Here is a 23,535-nt window from a genome sequence, read left to right as displayed (position 1 = left end):
AATTCCACAGCCGTGTCTCTTAGATAAGCTGCCATGGTTAATTACTCCTGTGCGAAGAATTACTGCTTTACGAAGCTTAGTTTGCCCACTACCTGGTCACCAACCATTTCGCTGATTTTGAACAAACTTTGAAATAATTTGGTCGCTCATTATGATGCTCCCTGATAGTCCACCATCTCTTTCCTAGCTGCATGCGTCTGTGCCAACCTATTGTCTGTCCTGAGAGGTAAATCTGCTTTTGTTGGCCAACTCCCAACTGCTGCCTCCACCATAAGCTAGTTGCTGTGTAGGTGTCCCCTTCAAAGCCACCACTGACCACGTGGCTCTGTGCTCTAATGACAAGAGCAGCCCTTGCCTCCCTCGCCCCTCCCCTAGAAGTTATCATCAGTATGTGGTAGCAGCAACGGAGGAGATCCGGGTGAAGACCCAGGTTGTAGTTATGTTGAGAGTTACAGACTGTCACTGGTGGCTGTGGCAAGGTGATGGGCCCCAGCACAGGCTACTCCTGACCTGTGTGTCACACATCCCCAAGCCAGACCCAGACGACAATCACGGAAAGCATCTCTATAGCTTTAGGCAGAAAGACTAACACTGTTTAGATGATAGAGCAATCGCTACTGAGGCTCTCAGGGCCTCCCCACATGGGGCCCTCAAGATTCCTGCTCAGCTCAAACATCTGCTTCCTCATAGGTTTGCACAGGTTATCTGAGATCTATGGCACATGCCAGATTGGACAGTCACCAATTTCAACTTATTTTCTGCAAAATGGCCCAGCAAATTAGCCTCCATGCAGGGGATGCTTGTTTTCGATAAACTCCTCATTGTCTTTCCACTCAGTGCAGCCATCATCTGCCAGCAGAGCCTTCTCTCCCCAAGTGAGAAGTAAATATGCCCCCTTCTGCAAAAGACTGCCCTGGGGATACTGATTCTACATAGGTCTCTCCTTCTAGATCATTGGCCGCTATGGAGGTCAAAGCTCAAGTATTTCTCATCTTTATGTGTACAGGACCCAGCACAGGGCCTAATACACACTTTATAAATAATCAATATATAGTTGTAAATGGAACTAAACCAATATATTTAATCAGTGGGCCTTGATAGCTTGATATCACTACTGTAAATAGAGACAAAAAGCACGGAAGACTGAATTCACATGTGAAGTGCCTCACCCCTATCATATCACCCCCATACACGTGTTCCCACACACTCTGACAGTGGGCCCTGGAGAGGTACACTTTATGACCACGAGCAACGACACAATCATACCCCAGAATGAAGGCTTCCTGTGCAAGTCTGCAGCATTACCTGTGAATGGACTGTGTGTCTGTACCTACCCATCTAGAGTTGAAAGTTACCCATCCACACACACGTGCCTGGGAATATGCTGAAGGTTCTCCTGATCCCCTTAATAAAGTGGCTTCCTCATAAAACCTGGCTTTGTACTCCATGGAGATTACAGACATAAAGAAACTTACAAACCAGCATTCACTGCCCTCTCTAACAATTTAGTACAGAAGATTGGCTTTTTCTCCAGTCTGTTGCTGGGTGGTGATGTGGCATCACTGAACTGGGTACAACAGAATCCAATATAAAGGCCTTATTAAAGGAACTCAAGCAGCCGACTGATGCCAACTGGATAAACTGCTATTTGCATACCTGTGGGAGCACACACACTGACCTTTTAAATTGTTTCATGCACCGTGATTTTAATTCAGGTTTAGTTTGATCTTTCAGATTCCTGCTTCCTTCATGGTTGAAAGGCATTCCGTATTCATCTGACATAATAATATGAATAATCTGTCAAAGCAGAAACTTGTTCTATTATTTTCTGCAGCCTGTAGTTTATGCCACATTCAGCTAAAAAGGTGTGAGGGTTCAGCAGTGAACAGGGTGGCTGAGAAAACACTTTGAGGAGGTAGTGGAGTCGATCAAAGCCTTTCAGGTAATCTTAAGAGGATGTTTCATGTGTTCTTGATTCACAGAGATGGAAGGGACCTTAGAGAGCATAGATAGAAGTCACTCGCCTCTGGGCCATGACAGAGAACACTCTTTGAGCTACATGGATGCAAGTGTCATTCAAGAAAGGAGATTCTTCTAGCCATGGGAGGTTTTTAATAACCTTCCTTACTAGAAAGGTCTTCGTACATCTGACCAACATTTTTCATATCGCGGTTTCTCTGCTGAGTTCCTTTTTTCACAGTGGAGATGAAAGAAATCATTCATCACCTTCTTACGGCATAACAAGCAACTATAAGACTCTCCTCATTACCACTAGGCATTGTTTCAGTTCTGTTCTCTCTTCCAATGCACTGATCATCATTGTTATCGTCACAATCCTGGCCAAGTTCCCCAAATTCACAAATATCAACTTTTGGAGTACATCATTTACGGGAACTCAGTAGCATGAGTAATGAGGTGGTGACTGCTTAGTCCTGGAGTGTTATGTAGGGTGAATATTTTTCCAAATTGGATTTGCTTTAGAAAACCAACATTTATTTAAACATCTCTCATGTGACAGGCACAGTGCTAATTTGTGAGCTATGTTTCCTTTAGATCATTCTGCCAGAAAAAAATTAATTCAACCTGGAGAGGTGGAGGAGCCAGTGTAGGTTTCTCAGGGCTTCAGGCCCCAGAGGCTGGATGAGGGCTGCAGATTTGGGCAGGAACTACCATGCAGGGAGGCCTTTCATACGTGTTTCTTACACCAGTGACTGTTTTACATCTTTTCCTCTATTGCCATTGAATTACAGAACACTGGGCTGCCATAATAGGAAGGTCATTGGAGCAAGTCCACAACGTCAGGCATGGTGATAGCTTACCATCCAGGAAAGAGTCCAGCTCCACCACTTACTACTCCTGGGATGTTGGAAAAGTTGTCTAACCCCTAAGAACCTCAGTTTCCTTCTTTGTGATGTAGGGTTGTTAATTAGTGCATTATATACTTTTCTGAGGATTATGTGAGATAATATATGCAAAGGGCTTAGCACATGAAAGCTATTATTTTATACAATTGTCTATTTGCTACTTAGAGCTTTCTAGGAATGGAATCACTGTATCTATTTTCTTCCTTAGACCCAACTGAAATATGTCCAGTTTGAGGTGGCTTTTGTTGTAGTTGTTGACTTCTTTCCATGTCCTCTATTTACAGTTAGTCAAATGTTTGAGGACTAGGCGCAATCATAGGGAACTTTCCATATACTCTACATACCTTATCCCATTTAATTCATCTTCTGTTCTCCCCCTCTGGAGCGGTTATCCCACAGTGGTCCTACGTGAACTGGCTAGGGCCCTATCCCACCTTAACTGTTTATCTCTGAAAAAAATTTGGCCTTTGATTAATATTTCCCTCCCCAGAGGGAGATAGTTAAAATCTGCCTAGACCAAGATGGCCATGGAATTGGCCTCCAGGAGACCTCACACCTTTGGACCATCACCATGATGATGATGACTGGAAGGGGCCATAGAAGGACCAAAAAAGAGGCAGAACCCTGATTCTGAGATGACCACCATCCGTTTCCCCTTATTTCCTAGGTAACTCCTTCATCTCTCTCCTCCTATATCCACAACCAGTCCCATGAGAAGTTGATCTGAGGGCTACAAGGCTCCCATGTCTCCATTCCTTGGCCATTGAGTTACTAAATAAAGCTTGTGCTATTAATGCTCACTTTCAGTTTCATAATTGGCTTTGCAACACCTAACAGAGAAAGAGCCCACTTGGGGTCTTGGTAAGGGGGATTTCCCCTCTTCGGTAATAAAGCATATCACAGGTGAGAGAACCAAGACTCGGAGATGTCAAGGAAGTCCCCTGAGACCACGCTCGTAGAGCCTGAATTCTAACCTAGCCTTTCTTCCCTTTTCCTTCGGTCATGTTGCCCACATGACACATATCTAGGCTCTCTTCTGTAGACTAAATAATCCCCTTCTCTTCTGTTTGGCAATCAACTACTGATAAGATATATATAATTTTAGAAACATAAATCATGTTCTTATTTCAAATCCTTTTTGGAATGAATAATAATGGTGATGTTGGGTTACATGTGAAAGGTGTGTTTTAAATATGAGTGGAAAATTAAACCAATGATTAGTAGTAGCAGGTCCAAATTATTTCAGGTTTCGTTAGTTTTGACCAAGTTAGAAGGATTAATATTTTCCATCTCATGACACCTTTACTTACAGGTTAACAGGCTTTAACTCAACATGATCCTGGTAGTAGGAGTGAGCATCAAGTCCACCTATGAAATCAACTGAAATATAACATAGCCCAATATGAATAAACGTGTAAATAAAAACACACATCAGAGTAGGTGTTTAAATAGAACACATACAAATAATAGTAAAAAAAAATATCTATCACAAAACGGGAAAAATGTGTGTTTAATATAAAGGACAGCTCAAAATATTATCAGGGGTCAAAATATGGGGAAATCTTAAGAAACACAAAGAAGGTAGCATCTTAGGGACTGAAAAATCACAGCTGCTATTGGTTTCAATGAAAAATGAAGTCACATTAAATAACATTAGATTTAAAATAATGTGTTTGTCCTTAGGCATATAGCTACACCCTTTCCCCCTATATATCAAAAGCTCTATCTTCCCATCTTGTTGCCAGAATCCATTTTTATTCTCAAGAATATTTATTGCATCATTAGAAAGGTCTTTGAGAATTCACATAATCTATGTCCATGCCTTCTTTCCTCAAACCATCCCTGACAAATAGGCATCTGCCTTTTGCAAAGGTTTCATCTCCTCTTTGGTAGCACAGTACTTTTCTCACAGTGTGTACAGAATCACTGTTCTTGGTACTAGTCAAAAGTTCTTCCTGTCTCGATCACAGCCTCTGTCTTGCTTTTCTAATCCTAATGTCCATGGCTAATCTCAGTTCATTTTCCTTGTTTTTTTGGTAGTCCATTAAAAATATTAATTACTTTGCACCAAGCATTGCTTTTATTCTAGTACTCCAACATTAGCAGGTACATATGTATATAGGAACACTGAACTCTCAGTGTGTGTGTGGTGTGTGTGTGTGTGTGTGTGTAGGTACACAGTATATGAAGGGTATTAAATCATATCAGCTCAAGACAGGCATTTCAGTGGACAGTGATGTAGAGAGAGATGACTTAGCCTAGAAGTCCTATTGAAGCTGTGATCCACGTAAGCTCGTCATTTTTGTCAATCCCTGCCCTGCCCTATCTTGGCCTCCACTGGAGGAGCTGAGGTAAGACTGGGTCAATCAAAGCTTTACCAGATCACTGTGCAGAGAGAAGCTTTGGAGTCCCATGGGTTACATAACAACCAGGTGGCAAGATCCATCTCCAGATAATCCCCCTGGAGATCAGAGGAGCCTGAAGCTTATGTTTTTCCTACCAAGTCACCTAAGTCCCCTGGACACTACCTTAGGAGAGAAGCAATGAGAGGGGCGTCGATCTGAGACATTGAGAAGATTTTCCCAGGGGGAGTAAGCAGTGCTCGCAGTGCCTAAAGGGACCATTTAAATGGTCAGATGAGATAGATTTTTAAAATTTATTTATCAGATTAGATATTTAATCAAACATTTGCTCCTTCACCCTGCTGACCATTGGGCGAGAATTCAAAAGGAAGGTAACATTAACTAGAAGTTGCACGAGCATATCATCGACAAAGGCGCCTTCGAAAGTTAAAGGGGGTGTTAAAAATGAACACAATTATAAATACGTATGGTGAAGAAAATGATTCAATTAGAATTATACCTAAAATAAAATTATAAAAGTAAAGAGAGCACATGTATATGTATGCTTTAAAGCAAAATAAAAAGAAAACTGTATATTGATGATTTGGACATTGATATGTAATATTAAAAGAATCATCATTTTGGGTATAAATTCATGTACTGCTGTAAATCTGCTCCTTACCATTCATGTCTCCAATGCGCCACATCACTGGTATTTTGGGAGAAGAATATACATATAATATATATATTTTTTCAATATGCTTTATTAATTTCATGTTTGTTTACAATATTATTCAAAATTTCTTTTATTATTAAATTTGAAATTATTGCTACCTTAATTGACTCTGTAAATCACAGTCTTTACCAATGGAAATATTTTCCATATAGGTGCCAGTAAACACCAAGCAAGTTTGCTAAAGACACATATATGTATGTGTGTGTGTGTGTATGTATATATAATGTAGTTTAGCTCAAATACTTTCCCAGCCACTGTTATTTTACCTCCATTGTGTATCCTCTCTTGCCAAAAATCTTACAAGACACAAAAGATTAATTATACCTGATTATGATTCTTTTCACCAACTATAAATGCTGGAATTTTTAGGCCTCCTCACAAATCAGCTTCTTTCCATTCTGATGCAGAGTATAAATTTGCCCAATTAAACCAAGGAGCTCTGTCAAAGGAATCTTTTCTGAAGTCGAGATATTTCAAAAGAAAATTATAAAACTGCAAATGAAATCTTGTATAACATTCGAGCTCTCATTATTTAATTTGTCCAGTTTCCTTGCTTTTGTGAGCATAATTTTCAAAGTTCTCCTTTTTATAAGCTTTCAATTATTGCCATTTACTAAAAGCTTCAAAAGATGATTTGGGCGATGCTTCATTTGTTGAATGATTCGATTTAAATTTTTTCATCTGATCTTGAATGCAAAGCGACTAACGCGTAGAAGACTCATTTATAAAAATGCTCACAGCCATTGTAGGAAGCTCAGATTGATTTACAAAAGAGTCCTTTGAAGGCTCAACTGTTCCTAGCCCTGACTGAAGGAGAGAAGCGAAGGGAGAAAGTGTAACCTGCCGTCCCCAAGTTCTTTTTGTTTGTTTTCAACATCAGCCTCATCACAAAAATATTCTCAGGGAAATGCAAATCAAAACCACAGTGAGATGCTGCTTTATGCCCACTAAGATAGTCAGAATAAAAAAAAGTCAGAAAATAAATGTCATGAGGCTATGGAGAAACTAGAACCCTCATACGCTGCTGGTGGGAATGGAAAATGGTGCAGCCACTTCAGAAAAGAGGCGGTTCCTATGGTTAAGCAGAGTTACCTCGTGACCCAGTAACACCACTCCTAGCTATATAGCCAAGAGAAATGAAAACCTATGCCCACGCAAGAATTTGCTCACAATGTTTATAACAGCATTGTTCATAACAGCCGAAAGATGGGGAAAATTCTATTTTATTACCTTAATATGTGAAGATGAATAGATATCAATTTTGAAAACTGGAGTTTCTATTTTCATTGTTAAAACATTGCAGCTTTCTTGGGAAACAATTATAAATTACCTGTGCACCTGAATTCCAAATACATTTTGCTTCACAAATTGCTTATTTTAGTAAGAATTCTATGTTTTTAAAAATCACAATCTTGTCCTCCACCAAAGTTCGTATTATCACCACAAAACAAGTAATTTTATCTTTAGTATTTACTTCTTAACTAAATTACCACACCATTTCAAGTAATATCAGAAGTTTTAGCTTGGACAGAATGAATATCTAAAAGTTTTACTTTGATTCCATGAATTGGATTAAAAAAATCAAACCATATTTGAAAATAATTTAATTGGTTTTCTGCTGAAGGCACCTGATGAACTGGTAGAAATATTGGTATTCTAGCTCTGTGGGAATGTCTCTCACTACTGGAGGCTGCCCAGGTGCCTCCACTGACCCCATCTGCCAGTCCTGGTCTGGTGCACTGAGCTGCTGGTAGGAGCCGAAGCTTCCAGCACTTACCTCGTCTCTACCGGATACTGGAAAGAGTGAGTGATCTCTGCCACCCCTGTTCACGCATCTACCTTTTGAATCCATTGACTTGCCCACTGTATTTGAAAGGAAGGTGTTAGCTACATTGTTTATTTAAAGATTTGGGAAGAAGCCGGTGGTGGCATTGGTCTTACAGGTTTAACCATGTGTTAAAAAGAGACTTCTACTCACTGCATTTACATCTCACAGACCTTGAGGAAACTAGTGCAGAAGCTTAAAGTGCTGTCTGTTTATCCACCCTAGATTATCTCAGTACAACTATTAATAATAATATTTCACTTGTAAACTAAACCATGCAGTAGAAAATCTAAACCAGAGAGGATGCCAGGGCAACTTGTGTAAACAGGGGCTGTTTCAACCCAGTGGATGACTGTAAATGAGCTACATTTTTTGTGCATATCAGAATTCTAGTGTGATGTAAAGTTTGCAAACCTCTAAAAATAAAATATTACATATTGGCAAAACTTAAATTATCAAGCTTCTGGAACTAGACAAGACTACAAAAAATGTAATTATTAAGAAGGAATCATTGAAAAGTGTGTAGTTAAGAAACTGAGAACATCAAGAATCATTTATGGATGGGACAGAATGATGTGACTTTTGGCAACAGAAACCTACAAGTCCATGAGATAATGGTTTCCACATTTTTAAAAAGTTTTTTTTTAATGCATACACCAACACTTCTCATTTGCTGGAGTGGGGAGACAGTTCAAGTAAAGGGGTAACTTGAAGCATAAATGGAGGGGCAAGTTTACGGATTCTGAAAGCTTTAAAAATTTTTTTTAAATTAATTTTTATTAAAAAAATAGAATTTATTGGGGAGACATTGGTTAATAAAATTATATAGGTTTAGTTGTGCAATTTTATAATTCATCATCTGTATATTGCATTGTGTATTCAAGACCCCAAGTCAAGTCTCCTTTTATCACCATTTATGCCCCGCTTACCCTCTTCAACCTCTCCCTACACTTAAATGAGAAGAATGTGAGAAAATGCTGAATTAAGTAATTTCTCCAGTAGAACAAGGAGCTGAATTCCAATAAAGCGTGAAAAGTAGTAGAGAAGGCATGGATAGGTTTCAGAGGTATTAGGAAAGGGTGGTTGGAAAGGAAACATCCACCATATACAGAGCTTTGGCAGAAGAGTGGCCATGGGAGAGATGGGGAAAACAGAAGGAAGCCTGGCATGGGTGGGTGGGGGGTGGGGAAACAGCTCATTAGTTGACCTGCAGGGCAATTAAATTGAATTTCCTATCCTCTGGTTATGAATGTCTTCTTGATGTTCGCCAGATAGGAGAGGGGTGGGGGAATGAGTGAAAAGGTGAAGATATTAAGAAGTACAAACTGCCAGTTGTAAAAACAGTCATGAGGATGTAAAGTACATCATAGGAAATATAGTCAATAATATTGTAATAACTACGTATGGTCCCATAGGTGGGTACCAGAGGTATTGGGGTGATCACTACGTAAGTTAAATAAATGTCTACTCACTATGTTGTACACCTGAAACAAATATAATACTATATGTCAGCTGTAATTGAAAAGTAAAGTTTAAGAAGTCCTTGAAATTTAGAACAAAAATTTAGCACAATTAAGAGTTGACATCAACTGTCCCGAAAAGCCAGTTATACAGAGCATTACTTTCAGTCACTCTCAGAAACTGTTACTATAAAAGATCCTACAGGGTGGGCCTGCAGCCAGGAATCCCTGTTGTTTGCAGTCTTTTCAAATGTGTTTCCTGAGCCAACTTCCAACAGCACAGCCAAGCAACTTCTTGGAAAAAATTTATGTTGCTTGTTACCAAATATCCTGACAAGGATTCTCACCGACCTGAAGGGGTTAATTACAAAAATACTGGAGATTTAAAGCAACATCCCCCATACAGACACAGACTTGTTGTCTATTTGCAAAAGATACACAAGCAATTGCAGCTGTTCTAGCTGACGACGGGAAACTTTCGGGTCATAAATGAAGTTTCCAGCAGATAACTCAGCCCTACTGACCCAGCTCCTCACTCAGACACTGCAAAGCTGGCTGACTTGATGCACCTAAAGCGACAACCTAAGGCCCTTTCCAGTGAGCACTTGAGCCGTTACTTATGTCCCAGGTTTCCGTGTATTCTACAAATGATGGACCCGAGTGTAGCTGTTTTGTGTTGGATCCAGCTACGCTGCGTGCTGCTTTGTCACTGAATCGAGGAACACAGAGCCCCTGTCACACTGCCCTCAGCTCAGAATAATGGAAAGACTCGGGACGCTGAGGCCCATTAACGTCTTATTCTGAACTTGCTTTCTGGTCTATCACTGTTCCTGTCTGTAGTTATTAGACTGTGCTAATAAGCATTTCTTTTGCAAGTTGCCAGCAAAAAATGCCTTCAGGGAGCATTGCTCAGGCCTTAACTCAAATATCGGGCAGTTTACATTGTGATTCGCTTGTGCTGCGATATGACTTCGTAAGAGAAAAACCAGGGTGGAGGCTCGACACCGACTGAGTTCATGCAGAGAGACCCTTAAAAGCTTGGCGAGAGGATTCTGCAGAACCCCACAGGTAATGAGGGCTTTTAGGAGAGACCAGTTATTACAGAGGCGCCTGGCAACTAACCTCTGCCTGTGTTACTAGGGAACGAGCTACTTGATCAGAAGAATCTGAGCTTTCAGAGGGCATGACCTGCTGTGCCAAACCCAGGTCACGGTCGGGATGCTCCCAGGGGGGCCATGATGGGTCTGCCGGGCACAGTGAACTTGACACTGTCCCGAAACACCTGTTGCCCAGAGAGGGTGTTTGGGGCTGTGCTGCCGCCTCGCCACAACTTTATGAACCTTAAGAGCAGTTCAAGTGCACGCTTTATGGCTATTCATTGCTGTTCTCTTTACGATGCAGGAAGTTTAAAATCTCCACCTTCCAGAAAGCACGGGAAACTGAGGCAGGGAAGCACGTGGGGCCAAGGAGAAGCTCCAGGATAGGTCAGCCCCAGTCTGCAGTCCCAGATGTTGCCTTGTCCAGATCACAGCTCTCCAACCTTTTCACCCCTTCTGCCTGGTAACATCCATGCAAAGCGGACTCTCTCACGTCTGTCTTGCTCCCCTCAGTCTCAGTGCTGCCAATGAGAACTGACAGAGCTCAACTGTCCCTGACCACGGTTTGGTCTGGAAAACAGAGTTGTCACTGGAAGAGTCTGGAGGGTCTGGAAGCATCCCCAGGACTCCCAGTCCCTCCTTGTTCTGGGAAGGGAGAGGGGAGGCCATAGAGACCAGCAGTCTTCAACTTGGGTAAGGCATGCCGGGGCTGTAAGTGCAGACTCCCCAAATGGTGGGGAGGCGTGCATATTTGAGGGAGTCAATGCCAAGGGCCTTAATTCCAAAATGTAGGTTTCCTGAGAAAGCGCCTGTGACCATCCTGGCTCTTGGTCCCCTCATTGTCTTCCACAGTTGTATTCTCCCCAGTTTGCAAGGAAAGGCATTTCTCAGCCACCCAGAACCTCATCTTGGTTCATACCCTGGGATGGGGGGGACATCACCCAGGGAACTAAACAATGTGGCAGTTTTAATTTCCTGTGACGACAAAATAATAGTTACTCATGACAAGGTAACTGGTTTCTGATTTTTTGCTTCCAAAATAACTGGAGTACCTGATTCATTAGCTGTAGTACTTTAAAAATAATTTTTGATAATAGATCACTATGTACTTTTTAACTTATATCTCAGCCACTTTATCTGCAATTTCACTCACCCCTACTTGTCCTTTCTCCATCCCTACTTCATTTTACTCTTTTGTACTTATTACTACTTAGCATACTATACATTTTACTTTAAAAACCTTATTTGTTGTCTTACTCTCTCACTGCAATTTAAGCTTTATGACATAAGAAGTTTTGTTTGATCTTGTATGATTTTTTCTCTGCTAGAATAGTGCTTGGTACAACATAGGCCCTGAAAAGTTATTAGGGAAGGAATGAAAATAATTGGGTGACATTGCTGTAACCAATTTCCTCTCATTCTCATATTCTTTTCTTTCTTTCTGTGAATAAGGTTTCTATAAATACAACATTAGTGCTAGCTATTGAAAGTACCTCAGGTAGCCTGTCTCATCCTAGCAATGACTAATATTCATCCATGAATACATGAACTAATTGAAACAAAACTCTCCATTTCTTTAAAAGGTGCCCTTCCCACAAGTATTTCATTTTCAGTTTAAGTTTTTCTTTGGATGGGGTTATAATTACAATTATTGGCTAGCCACATGATTGAGCAAACATAAATGTATTTGATGAATATATTTATGTTTGCTCAATCATGTGGATAGTCAATAATTGTATAGTTGGCTCTTGAGCAACATGGGTGTGATCTGTGTGAGTCCACTTTTACGCTGATGTTTTTCAATATATAATAGAAGTGTATTTTCTCTTCCTTCTGATTGTCTTAACATTATTTTTCCTCTAGCTTACTTTATTGTAAGAATATTGTATATAGTACATATAACAGGCAAAATATGTGTTAACTGTTCATGTAAGGCTTCTGGTCAACAGTAGGCTATTAGTAGTTAAGTTTTGGGGGAGTCAAAAGTTAGATGCAGATTTTTAACTGTGCAGGGGGTCAGCACCCTTAACCCCTGCTTTGTTCATGGGCCAACACTAATTATAAACCCACCCAAAGAAAAACTTCAACACTTAAAGTCTAGTCTCAGGAAGAAATTCAATTTTTATTCATAAAACTAAATAAAAATATTTGCAAATCTTCTAAACTAAATAGAACAAAATATATTGAGAGAAATTAAAGATTACTTAAGCAAGTAGAATAATATAAAACATTCATGGATTGTGAAAGTCAATATTATAAAGATATAATTTGATCTTTGGATCAATTAATCTATGGATTCAAAGCAATCCCCATAAAAATTTCAGCAATTTAATAAAAATGCTGATTTTAAAATGTATATAAAAAGGCAAAGATTCATGATTAGTTAAGACAGTCTTGAAGAATAAACCAGGAGAGTTCCTAATTTAAGACTTAAGATTGATAACTGGATTATACAAATTAAGAACCTTTATTTATTAAAAGGTGACGTTAAGCATAAAATTCTAATTTATAAGTAATTTCTCATTGCAGAAATGTATGAGAGACTAAGAAAAGCTTTTAAGAATAAACATGTTACATCTGAAATGATTTCATGGGTGAAGTAATTAATGGAGGTATAAGTTCAAAAAGACAATGGAACGATGTGAACTTTCAGCTGTTCATTAAAACTTTTTAAGTACTTTTTAAATGGATGATTATGGATATTAAATTGCTATCATGTTTAGATTCCATGGGATATATTCAAATGAGTAATGCCTCAGTTTTATTATTAAATATTATAGTGATTTTTGTCATGTGATATTATCTAAGCTGCAATTATGTTTCCTAAATTCCCCTCTCTACATGGTCTGAGTCAGGGTTGGTACAAGAGACATTTGTGTGATATGGAAGACGGGTGTGAAGCAGAGTTATTGTGCTCAGAAGTTGGTCTGGGGTCCCAGGCCTCACTGTAGGTTGAACATGGAGAGCTCACAGCCAAGAAGAAGACATGCCTGACAGCTAAGACTACAGTGGGGCCACTCTACAGCTCAATGGATGCAAGCAGGGGAGCTGGGAGGCGTGGATGCCCAGCCCTACCCCTCACAACCCCGTCACTGACCTCCGAATCGCCTGATGTGGCTGAGAAAGCCCTGCAGTGGCAGAGTTTTCCTGGAGGTGACCACCATGAGGAAGAAAGCCTAAGTCAGGCTTTATGAAAAGAAGGGAAGTTACATTTTTGCTTTTTTATAATTATACCCACGACATTTGTCTTGTATCATGTTCTCTTACATGTTATTGAGCCAGACTTTAATAATGGTGGATTCTTCAAATGTCATTGTATGGCCATACAGAATTTTGCCAGACGACAATGACTGCCTTGCGGGCGTGGTCACCCTACGTGAGACATGACCATGGAGCGCAGGGGCATGAAAGCTGCAGCAAACAGCAGACTGTTATTGACAGTGACACGTTTGCCTTATTCTGATGACACATTCCCATGAACTACTGTTTTCCAAAATTTCAAAGGCTTTGTTCAGCTGAGGAGAATGAATTGCCAACATTCCAACATTCTCTCCCTCCTAGTTTCCAGAAGACCGCCTGTCCTTGAGGAACCTGTATTGAACTTGTGTCTAGTTTGATTTTCTCATATTTGGTGGAGAGTAGCTACTTGGGAAGAGGGGAAATTGATTAATGCATCACGTTTTGAAGTCGGAGGTTTCACCTTCTATGGGCAAGTGCAGGAAAGAAAATAAAGCTCAGGGGAAGCAGAATTTGCGGGGCTAAGTGTCAAGTAAGAAGCGAGGTTCTCCCTCTGTCCGGGGCTGGTGTTGAGTGTGCCCTGAGCCAGCTCCCCTTCGGGGCAAATGAAAGGCCCAGTGCAAGTCGCTCTCTTTTTTTCTTGCCTTTCAAGTCTCCCCACAGGATTCTTTGCAGGTCATACACCCCCTCTGGGCACTGTCCCCCTGATGTCTCCAGTGCAGTTCCTTTCGATGCAGTGATACTGCTATTCTGATTATTCTGTAAGGACCCCACGGGCTGTCTTTAGTATTTTGTCTTTGGTTGTCCCTGGTTAGTAGTGTCCCCACAGACCGCTTTGGTAATCAACTAAGACGTCTCTCCTCCCGCTGAGTGGCAACAGTCACACTGCACCTGTAAAGATGCCTGTGACATGCTGGCTCCCACATGCACTTCATAGTTTTTATCTTCTCCTATTTGGAAAGAAAGTAGCTAGTTTCCCCCTTTCTTACTTTAATCATCTCTTACAGGACATTTTCTCTTCTCTTTAAAGTTACTCAGCTCTTTTAAACCCGTGCAAATTGTGCTCCATTTTCCTGCGGCGGAATCAGCTTAACCCTTCCGTCAGTCCTCGCGAGGGACGACGGGATGGCTGCCTGCTGTCAGCCGCGTTGCTTTTCATGAAGGCCCTTGCAAAGTTTTTGTAATTTTTCAATTACCATCTGTTCAGAATCACTGGTGGCTGAAGGCCATTTTGTCACTACCTCTGGGCTTGTTCGAAAGAACATTTTATTCTAGAGAAAACAAGATTTAAAAAAGATCCCGAACACACCGCCCTTTTCTATTTTTGAAGCGCCCTTTCATTTTTATTTGGCTGCATTTCTAGCTTTTGTTCCTCTCGTGGGTTCGGATCTGTGAATCAGATGTTCCCGTAATCAGCGCTGACAGTTCCTTCCCACTTAAAATCTTCCAAGGGTGGATAATACTTAAATAATGGAATCATGAATTTCTAAAATCTCTTTGGGGCCAATAAAGCAGAATAAAATGGCTGAGAGGAAAAACAATGCTCAGAAAGGTAAGGGCTAAAAACAGTTCTATGAATTTGTCTAAACAGTTACAACTTTTTCCTTATGTAATATATTTTTTCTTGGTTATCCAGTTCCCCCCTCCAATATATTTTTATCATTCTCACTTAAACCTAGCCCATGTTTTACCTTGTTCTATAAATCAAGTGGCAAGCATGTTGACTTTGAAGTCTCTCTATAATTCCTTTTTTTACTGTCGGCTTCTACAGTTTTGGATATTTCCCCTTTGACTATTATTTTCTCTTTTTGTTTTATGGCCTCTATTATTACTTTCAGCTTTCCCTTTCCTAGGACAATCTCCATCCAAAAAAGAAGCGTCGTTTCTTCCGAGATCTCTTTTATAAATCCTATTCTCCTTCTGTGAAAATTTAATCCAATCATATTCTTTTCCAGATTAAATCCATTTATTGACTCCACATCATCTAGCACAGCATCCCAACCGGTGTGACCCGAGTAGATACACAGATGTGACAAGATACCGATTCTCTCCTTCTTTGGGGTGTGTGTGTGTGTTGGCTGAGCGAGGCTTAGGGTAGCTAGCCCTCTGGTCCAGTCAGTTCTTACTGGGAGAAAGGTAATTTATTCACCACAGAGCGCCTTATAAATGTTAGCTGTCTCTGCGAGTGCCAAGATATCAAATGGTTGGGAGTCACCAGTGTAAGACACAATCCAAGGTCCCTGAAAGACTGGTCCCACCCTTCACTTAGTGACCTGAACATACCGAACGACTCATCTCTTCCCGTGTAACCCAGGTGTCCTCCAGGCCTTCGGAATACTCCATGGTTTTCCCAAGCTCTTTTGACATTTCCCCTGCGGTATTTAAAATGCATCTTCTTTGTTCCCTTCCCAGAGATGTAATGTGCTTCATATAAGACCTTGTGACCACACTCTGAGCAGTGTGCTTGGTGCGCTGAGACACAGACGAGCAGAGCCTCTGCTTGTTTTTTCTGTGCATCTGATTTCCTTGGTACAGACCACTGTCTGCAGTTCATTCTTCTGTTGTTATTTACGTACCCAGCTCACTTACTAGAATGTAAGATCTCCCGGGAAAGGGACAGAGTCTTGTTTTTTCTGTATTCTTGCGGTCTGACACACAGAAGTCTTTGAATACCTGCTTCCTGAAGGAATTGATCAGTAAATCAATAAAAGATTGGCTATTTAAGCTTGTCTAAAGATCTACAGTGGAACACTAATACAGATTTGGACTATAAATACTTTTGGATCTGGACAGATTGTTGACTTCAGAACAAGAAGAGATATGAGAAAAATGCAGAATCCAATCAAGTGTAAATACCTACAAGAATTGGTAACCTACCTAGAATACAGAAAGAATACAAAATTCTGAGGCAATATGGTTGAAAGAAGCAAATGGAATGCCACCAAAGTATTGAGAAACAGGATGACAAGTGCCTTTAGCATGTGGGAAGACATTAAAATATTTTAGAGAGTTAGCAATTGTAACACCAACCAAACAGAAACTCTTAATAGTAAGTTCTTTCTACTCAAATCTAATGTCATCTGAGACCTGGTGGTGTGGGTTGCTGAATTAGTTGTATTTGAAGAGTATCAAATAAGATCTCCTCTTGTTCCACCAACTATTATAAAAAGCTCTGTTAAATGGGCTAAAAAAAAAATCACTTTAATAAATTGCATAGTGATTTAAACCCTGAATAACTACAAATAGAATCTTCAGTGCAGAAAAGTTTCTTTCATGGACATCAGAAATGTGCAGTGACACCTGAGAAAGTTCATCTATGTACAGTTTTCACTATGGACTCCTGTTGTTGAAGTTTCTTTCTTTTTTTAAATGTTCACAGCTGGTCTTATTTGGAAAGCTCACTTTACTTAGAATTAGTGGCACTTGCTTTTATTAGAGAACGATTTTAAGAGCTGTAACTTTCTGAAATAACATGGCCTTCGGGGCACAGAGACAGACGCTCGTTCCAAGGTTATTGGACACCAGAAGCAATAAATTGGAACTCCTCCTAAAACCTACCACTCTGGAATGTTTGCTAAAGGGGAAAGAATAGCCCATTGAAATGTAGTATCTTAACAAAAACATGGCTTCTGCTTGGAAAAAAAATACCAAGATGCAGAAAACTGATCATTAAAGTCTGACTTTGCTTTCAAAATGTGAAAAAAGAAAGAAAATATGCAGCAACAAAGTTCTAAAGAAATGCAGGCCTTCACCTGTTTTCCTGTGTCTCTGGTGTCTCAGTTAGGAGGAAAACAATCAGTATGACACCCTGGCTTCAACTCTAGGACTAGTCACTACAGTCTTTGTTTCCCTTCAATAAAAAAGAAATACTTCATTTACTTTTCCAAATAAACATGTAGGTGAATGAATAGAAAATGAGGCATGGAAGCATTTAGAGACTGAGGGATCTCAGAGAGAAGGGGGGAAAGGGGGTGGGAAGAGATTAACCAAAGAACTTAGAAGCATATATGCATAACCCATGGACGCAGGCAATAGTGTGGAGAAGGCCTGGGGGGGGGGGGCAGGAACCGGGTGGAGGGGGGCCATGGGAGAAAAATGGAGGACATCTGTAATACTTTCAACAATAAAGATAAATAAAAAATAAATAAAAAAAAGAAAATGAGGCAAATATAGAACAAATGAAAACAGAATATTAAAGTCTAAGCTGTTCGCTATCTTTTCTCACAGCGTGTTAAGTGATATGTTTTTCATCTTCACGAAGCCTTCCTGCTGAACACAGGTTGAAAGTTAAGTCCTACTACAATCTGCCTTTTAATTCACTACTCTTGTGAGAGTCAACAGGCCAGGAAAGTCCAGGTTACCTTTGACCCTCCAGAGTGTCCAGTATGAAGCTGCCCCTGAAGTCAAACCCTTTGTTTTTTCTGGAAGCTTCTTCCAAGAAGTGATTCCCTATACTCTTGCTGTTCCTTCTGTTAGGAATGCTCTCCTCCTGCCACTCACCTCACAGGCTCCTTTCCATCCTTTCTGTCTCAATTTCAGTGCCATCTCCTCCAAGGGACTTTTCCAGGCCCACAGGAGGAACTTGTGCATTTGTGGAATGCCTGAAAAGCTCTACTCCCTTCAGTGGTAGGAGAACCCCTGCCCATTTCTACTGTAGGGGCTGCACTCTGGGAAGGCCCTGACATACCCTCCTAGGTCCTCCTTAGCGCCTTGCACCTCAAAGGCACTTATCGTGGTCCCAAGGTATGTGGTCAACTCTCCTCCAAGCAATGGCTCAGTGACTGAAGTCCCTTCAGTATTGTGGTTCCACCATTTCCAACACGTAGCTACCAAAGCTTCTATGCTTGTCTGCATCCACCAGGTAGAAAGGGGAAGAGTGTGGAGAACCATATGGGGAAGTTATTTAGGGAACAGGCCTGGCAGTGGGTGCATCTCTTCTGCTCACTTCCATGATCTAGAAATTAGTTTCATGCAGACACCTAACTGCAGGGAGCTGCTCTGAGAAGAAAGAATGGGTTTAGTGAATAGCTGGCTAGTCTCGGATACAGGCTATTATAAAATTAAGGACTGGGGAGCTTTATAAGTTTTGCAATTGATGGAACTGTATGTAGTAAAGAAAGCTATCTTTGAGATACATCACGAACTCTAATGTAGACTTCTGTTCCTACAATCAGAGAGCAAGAGCAAGAGAGAGAGACAGAGATCCTGTTTTCTTCTATGAGGAAAAAATGTGGACAAAACCAGAAGGCTATTAGGTATAATTTAGAATTAACTTACTTTGTACATACAACTTGGGAGGAGGGACATATGATTTTCCTTATTGCATGTTGGCATTCAGGTTATGTGAATACTTCTGCATACCTCACTTAGATTCCAGTTTCAAATACTGCTCCCAGAAAGAACACTAAATTATTTTTTTCTGGTTAATAAAGTACTTACTGTAACGCCCATGAAAATGAGTATTCCATATACACTTTTTATTGTTGGTGACTTGTGACATTTCTTGAAGGAATTAAAATTAGGTTTCCATTCAATATATGATCCAAGAATATAGCTCTTGAGAATATTATGTGCCATTCTGTTATCAAAAAGGGATAAGCATCTGTTTTATTGTCTGGTCTTACTTTGAAATGCTTCTGATTTATTGGCTGATTTTACTTTAAATGCTTCATTGTAACAGTGTGTGTATAAGCTATATAGTGGAGAGGGCAAGTTCACATTTTAAGGACTTACTGATAAATCATCACTCCAAAGGTAGCCAGAGCAAGTATTCAAAATTTGTTACCTGTAGTTGCATCAGAAATCTGCTTAATTTGCATCAGGGTATTAGAAATAATTTTTAATTGATAAAATAAATGCTATTCAAGAGATCGGCTTGCCTGGCCAAACCCAAGAGGATGGGATTGCCTGGGAAGCCAGAAGGGAAATTTTTCAAAGAGGGGGCAGTCAACAGTGACCGAAGCCATCAGTTATAAGGAAGCTCGATAAGATCTAAGTGATTTTGACAATTAGAAGGTCATTGCTGGCCGCTGAGAGAGCATTTTCAGTGATAATATAGGACAGGAGGCCAGACAGCAGCAAGCTGACAGTGAATGGGAGGTGAGAAAGTGAACACTAAGTCTGGGTTACTTTGTAGAAAGGTGACGGGCTTAAGGAGTACAAATTGGCAGTTATTAAAATAGTCATGGGGATGTAAAGTACAGCATAGGGAATATAGTCAATAATATTGTAATAATTATGCATGGTGTCAGGTGGGTACTAGATTTATTGTGATCACTTCGTAAGTTACATAAATGTCTAATCACTATGCTCTACACCCGAAACTAATATAATATTGTGTGTCAACTGTAATTGAAAAAAAATTATTAAAAAAAAAAAAAGAGGAAAGTATGGATGTGAAGGGAAGCGGCATGAGAGACAGGGAAGCTAAATGCATTCCAGGAGGGGAGTCTGGCTAATGCCTTTTATTATGTGACTCTGTTCATAAGCGGAGGGAAAAGGTCCAGTGGGAGGAAGAAACTGGGCAGTTTGAGGGGAGGGAGGAAGAAAGAGAGAGAGAGAGAAAAGTTAATCGAGCAAGGTGCCGTAATATGTAGGAGGGGTGGACACAAAAGCCACAAAAGCCACAGGACAGAATGTAGGCCTCTTTTGCCACATGACGAAAAGAAAGAAAACCGTGGATACATGAAGGTAGTTCCGATGGCAGAGAGGCTGGGAGCTGAAGGGAATCCATGTCTTGGGCTTTCATTCTCTGTGACAGTCTCAGGGTGCCAAGAACCCCACCCCCATTCTGGGCTTCATTTTCTTGCCCCTAAAATGGGAGTAGGGGCTCCAAAGTCTTTGGAATGAGGGCAGGGAGAGTTAAGGCTGCAGGTTTGTTTGTGTTAAACAGGCTCTTTCACATTCCACATTGCGATTGCAGTATCTCAGGATCCTGTGGGGTCCCTGTGTAACCCGACTGGGGTCTGCACACTCAGTGTAAACCTTCGGCGTGGAGGAAACCGAGGCCCAGGGCAGCAAGGAGCCTGCCTAGAGAGTTGCGGGGAGGGAGCAGGGCTCTTGTCCCCCAGGCACAGGAGCCTCAGAACGTGCCTGGGGCTCCCTGAGCTGCCCTGAAGGAGGGAGCTGCGGAGGTGCTGGTTGCTGCAGGACTGCCAGAGCCGCTCTCCTTTCCCCCAGAGCTGTCCCGGGTCCCCTTGCAGCCCCCAGTGCCTGGCTGAGCCCAGCCCGCAAGAGGACACCTGCCAGGTCCCAGGCCCTCAGCTCCAGGGCTTACAGAGTAAGCCTGCCGTTTTAAGGGAACTGGGGGAGGGCCTAACCAGGGAGGGCTGAGGGAGAGGATGGAAGGGCAGGGTGGCCGGCTCACCTGTCACAGTGTGGGCTTGTCTCAGGGAGAGGGGACGCAGGCCTGTGCTTCTCCGTGTCAGTGGGCAGCGTCGGGACAGGTGTAGGAATGAGGGGTCAGCGTATCTGCAGTGCGGCTGGCAGGACTAGCCTAGTGGGAGGGCTGCGGAGGGTAGGCGTGGGGCTGGGATAAAGGTATTGAATTTAGAATTAAAGTGGAAACACAGGGGACTCTGCCAGAACGCTGTCAGCTGCTCCGCCTGCTGGGCTTCTAAATCTCCCCACTAATCATCCAGAGTGAAACCACTGCACAGGATCCACATAAAATCCTCACAGCTCATGTTTCCTCACTGTGCAGTTCGGGTGCCACGAGGGTGCGAAGTTTTAAATTTGTTACTCTGCTCCCTCGTAATCACATCTGGTCCCCAAATCCCTCACCTTCCATTCCATACCATCTGGATGGCAGATCCCTCATCCCTCCTTGTCCAGGGAAGGACGGGTATTGCAGCTTGGGGCTGTTGGTCACAGTGATAACTGAGAGCTCCCGCCTGTCCGAAGCAGGCGGGCAGAGAGAGCCCGGCGGGCATCTGTGAAGAGGGCTTGTTTTAGGGGTGAGGCAAAGCGTCACACTCCATCGACTATTAATCTGGAGCAGAGACATCAGGATGTTTTGAAACAGCTGCCACCATTTGCCATTCGTAAATGAATGAAGAAGAAAATGTGAGCCACTTGGCTGTACTTTGAGATAATCTCCCAGCCACAGGGGCGTCATCCATAGAGCTGAGTGCCTTTGGGATCCCCTAACAGGTGATGTAACTTGTTAAAGGGCACAGAGCTAGAGACTGGCAGAGTTAGGACCACCTTCATTTAAATCATTTCTAAAGTCCAATTTCAAGTGGAAACAGACAATGAACCCCCTCCCCCTGGGGTGTAGGTGTTGTCTGCTTGTTGGTGTCAATTTTCTGTCAAATCAGGCCACAGATTGTAGCCAATGAAAATTTCCAGGGAATATAAGTGCACAAACCATTTATACTTTGTTGTGAATTAATCAGATTTTTGTGCAGTGCAGGGAATGGGAAATTTAAATTTTCGTAAGGAGTGAGGAAAGAGATGAGAGATGAGACATGTAAAGACATGGGAATATTTCCCCTACTAAGTATTCCATACAGTAAATATTTACCGATTTCCTCTAATGTTCCAGATACTGAATCAAGTCCTGGGACTCTAGGGTGGGTGAGACATGAGTCCCATCCTCTACAAGTAGGGTATCGTGTTAATTAAGAAATAAGTCGAGCACAGGTTCAGAGGATCATCCACTCTGCTGCTTTTTCCATTCACCCTCCTGCCTGGCCTTTGGGTCACTCTACTTCTTTACGTCTTCTCCATACATTACCGAGCTAAATTCTTAGGAGGAGATAGGGGTTATTTTTTATATCCAATTCACATCATTACTATGGTAATATCACCTTATTCTTTTAAAAGAAACTCATGGGTAGACAGGCCAATAGCCTGTAGGAAGCCTCAAGGAGCAGTAGAGATATGGAATATTTTTCTAATAGACATGATTCCTTCCCCTGCAAAGTTCCCCAAAAGTATACTAACAAGGGTCAGATGGCTGTACAAAGAGCTACTTTGAGCTGTTCAATGTAAAATATTGAACCCACATGTGGGGAGTTCATTTCCTGTTTAAAATTGTTAGGGTTTTCAATATACTTTCCTCCCACCATTCAACATATACAACCCACACTGGCCTTTGTGAGTCCAAATAGCTATCCCAGTTATAATTGGCAAGCTAACATCAGAAGGAATAGTGCTAGCAACAGATCCTCTGAAAAAGTCTGGCAATATTTATAAAAATTAATGCAATTTTCAGCACCTTTTGTGCCTCATCTCCAGCCTTCCCTGAATTAAAACATTCTTTTCAATTAACTTGACAAGATAGTAACAAGCCCACAAGTTCATTTTCAGCAGTAGATGATTCACAAACAAGATGCTGACAGGTTTTTATGATAATACATTCCAAGAATCCTGGTTTCACAAAAGTGCTCATAGAGATTGATAGATATTTTAAAAAGAAATAAACAAAGAAACAGAGAGATATAAATAAGCTTTTTCATTAGAATGAATGATATAAAATATTGACCTCACCTATCAGCACTCTTCCTTTTGTGAGCTTTCTATTTCGTTGTCTTTGACCTGCAATCATGGTCTTTATAGGAAATAGTGAGCAAAAAAGGCTGAGAAATAACTCAGAAGATGGGTGGCTGGAAATAAATGTTTCCTCAAGCATTTAGTACCTTTCATAAATGTCCATCACTGAAATGCTAGTCCCACAGAAGCACTTAGCAGTGCAGAGAAGAAAAGCAGGTAGCTGTTATTAATTTTAAGGCTGGCTGACAGCTTTCAGTCCAAGAGAAAGGCTTAACTTTGCATTCTGAATAATGCAGAGATTTTCATTAGTTGGACTAGGAAATGATAAATAATACATTGTCTGCCAAAATACTGTGACATTGCATTATATATTTGCAGTTACCTTTCAGAATAAGCTTTCCAGAAGTGTACTTAGACAAATTGGTAAGCTAGCAGTATTGTTTTCTTATTTTATGTTTTGCTTTTGGAAAAACAATTAA

General features: G+C 41.1%; 1 protein-coding gene across 4 annotated transcripts in view; it reads right to left on the bottom strand.

The window, feature by feature from the left end:
• Nucleotides 1–23,535, bottom strand: part of NKAIN3 (sodium/potassium transporting ATPase interacting 3) — a 358,537-nt gene that overhangs the window by 5,597 nt on the left and 329,405 nt on the right. The window contains exon 6 of one of the 4 annotated variants that reach the window (XM_087825397.1): nt 4,175–4,244. The exons of 2 other annotated variants lie outside the window; for them this stretch is intronic. In XM_087825397.1, the coding sequence (XP_087681523.1) occupies nt 4,175–4,244 (70 nt within the window). The remainder of the gene's footprint in view (nt 1–4,174; nt 4,245–23,535) is intronic. One more of the 4 variants, XM_087825400.1, reaches the window with a different exon arrangement.

This window comes from Miniopterus natalensis, chromosome 16 (genome assembly GCF_054644295.1).
Source record: "Miniopterus natalensis isolate mMinNat1 chromosome 16, mMinNat1.hap1, whole genome shotgun sequence".
Lineage (NCBI taxonomy): Eukaryota > Metazoa > Chordata > Mammalia > Chiroptera > Miniopteridae > Miniopterus > Miniopterus natalensis.
Note: the sequence above shows the minus strand (reverse complement) of the source record. Positions and strands in the feature narration are given on the sequence as shown.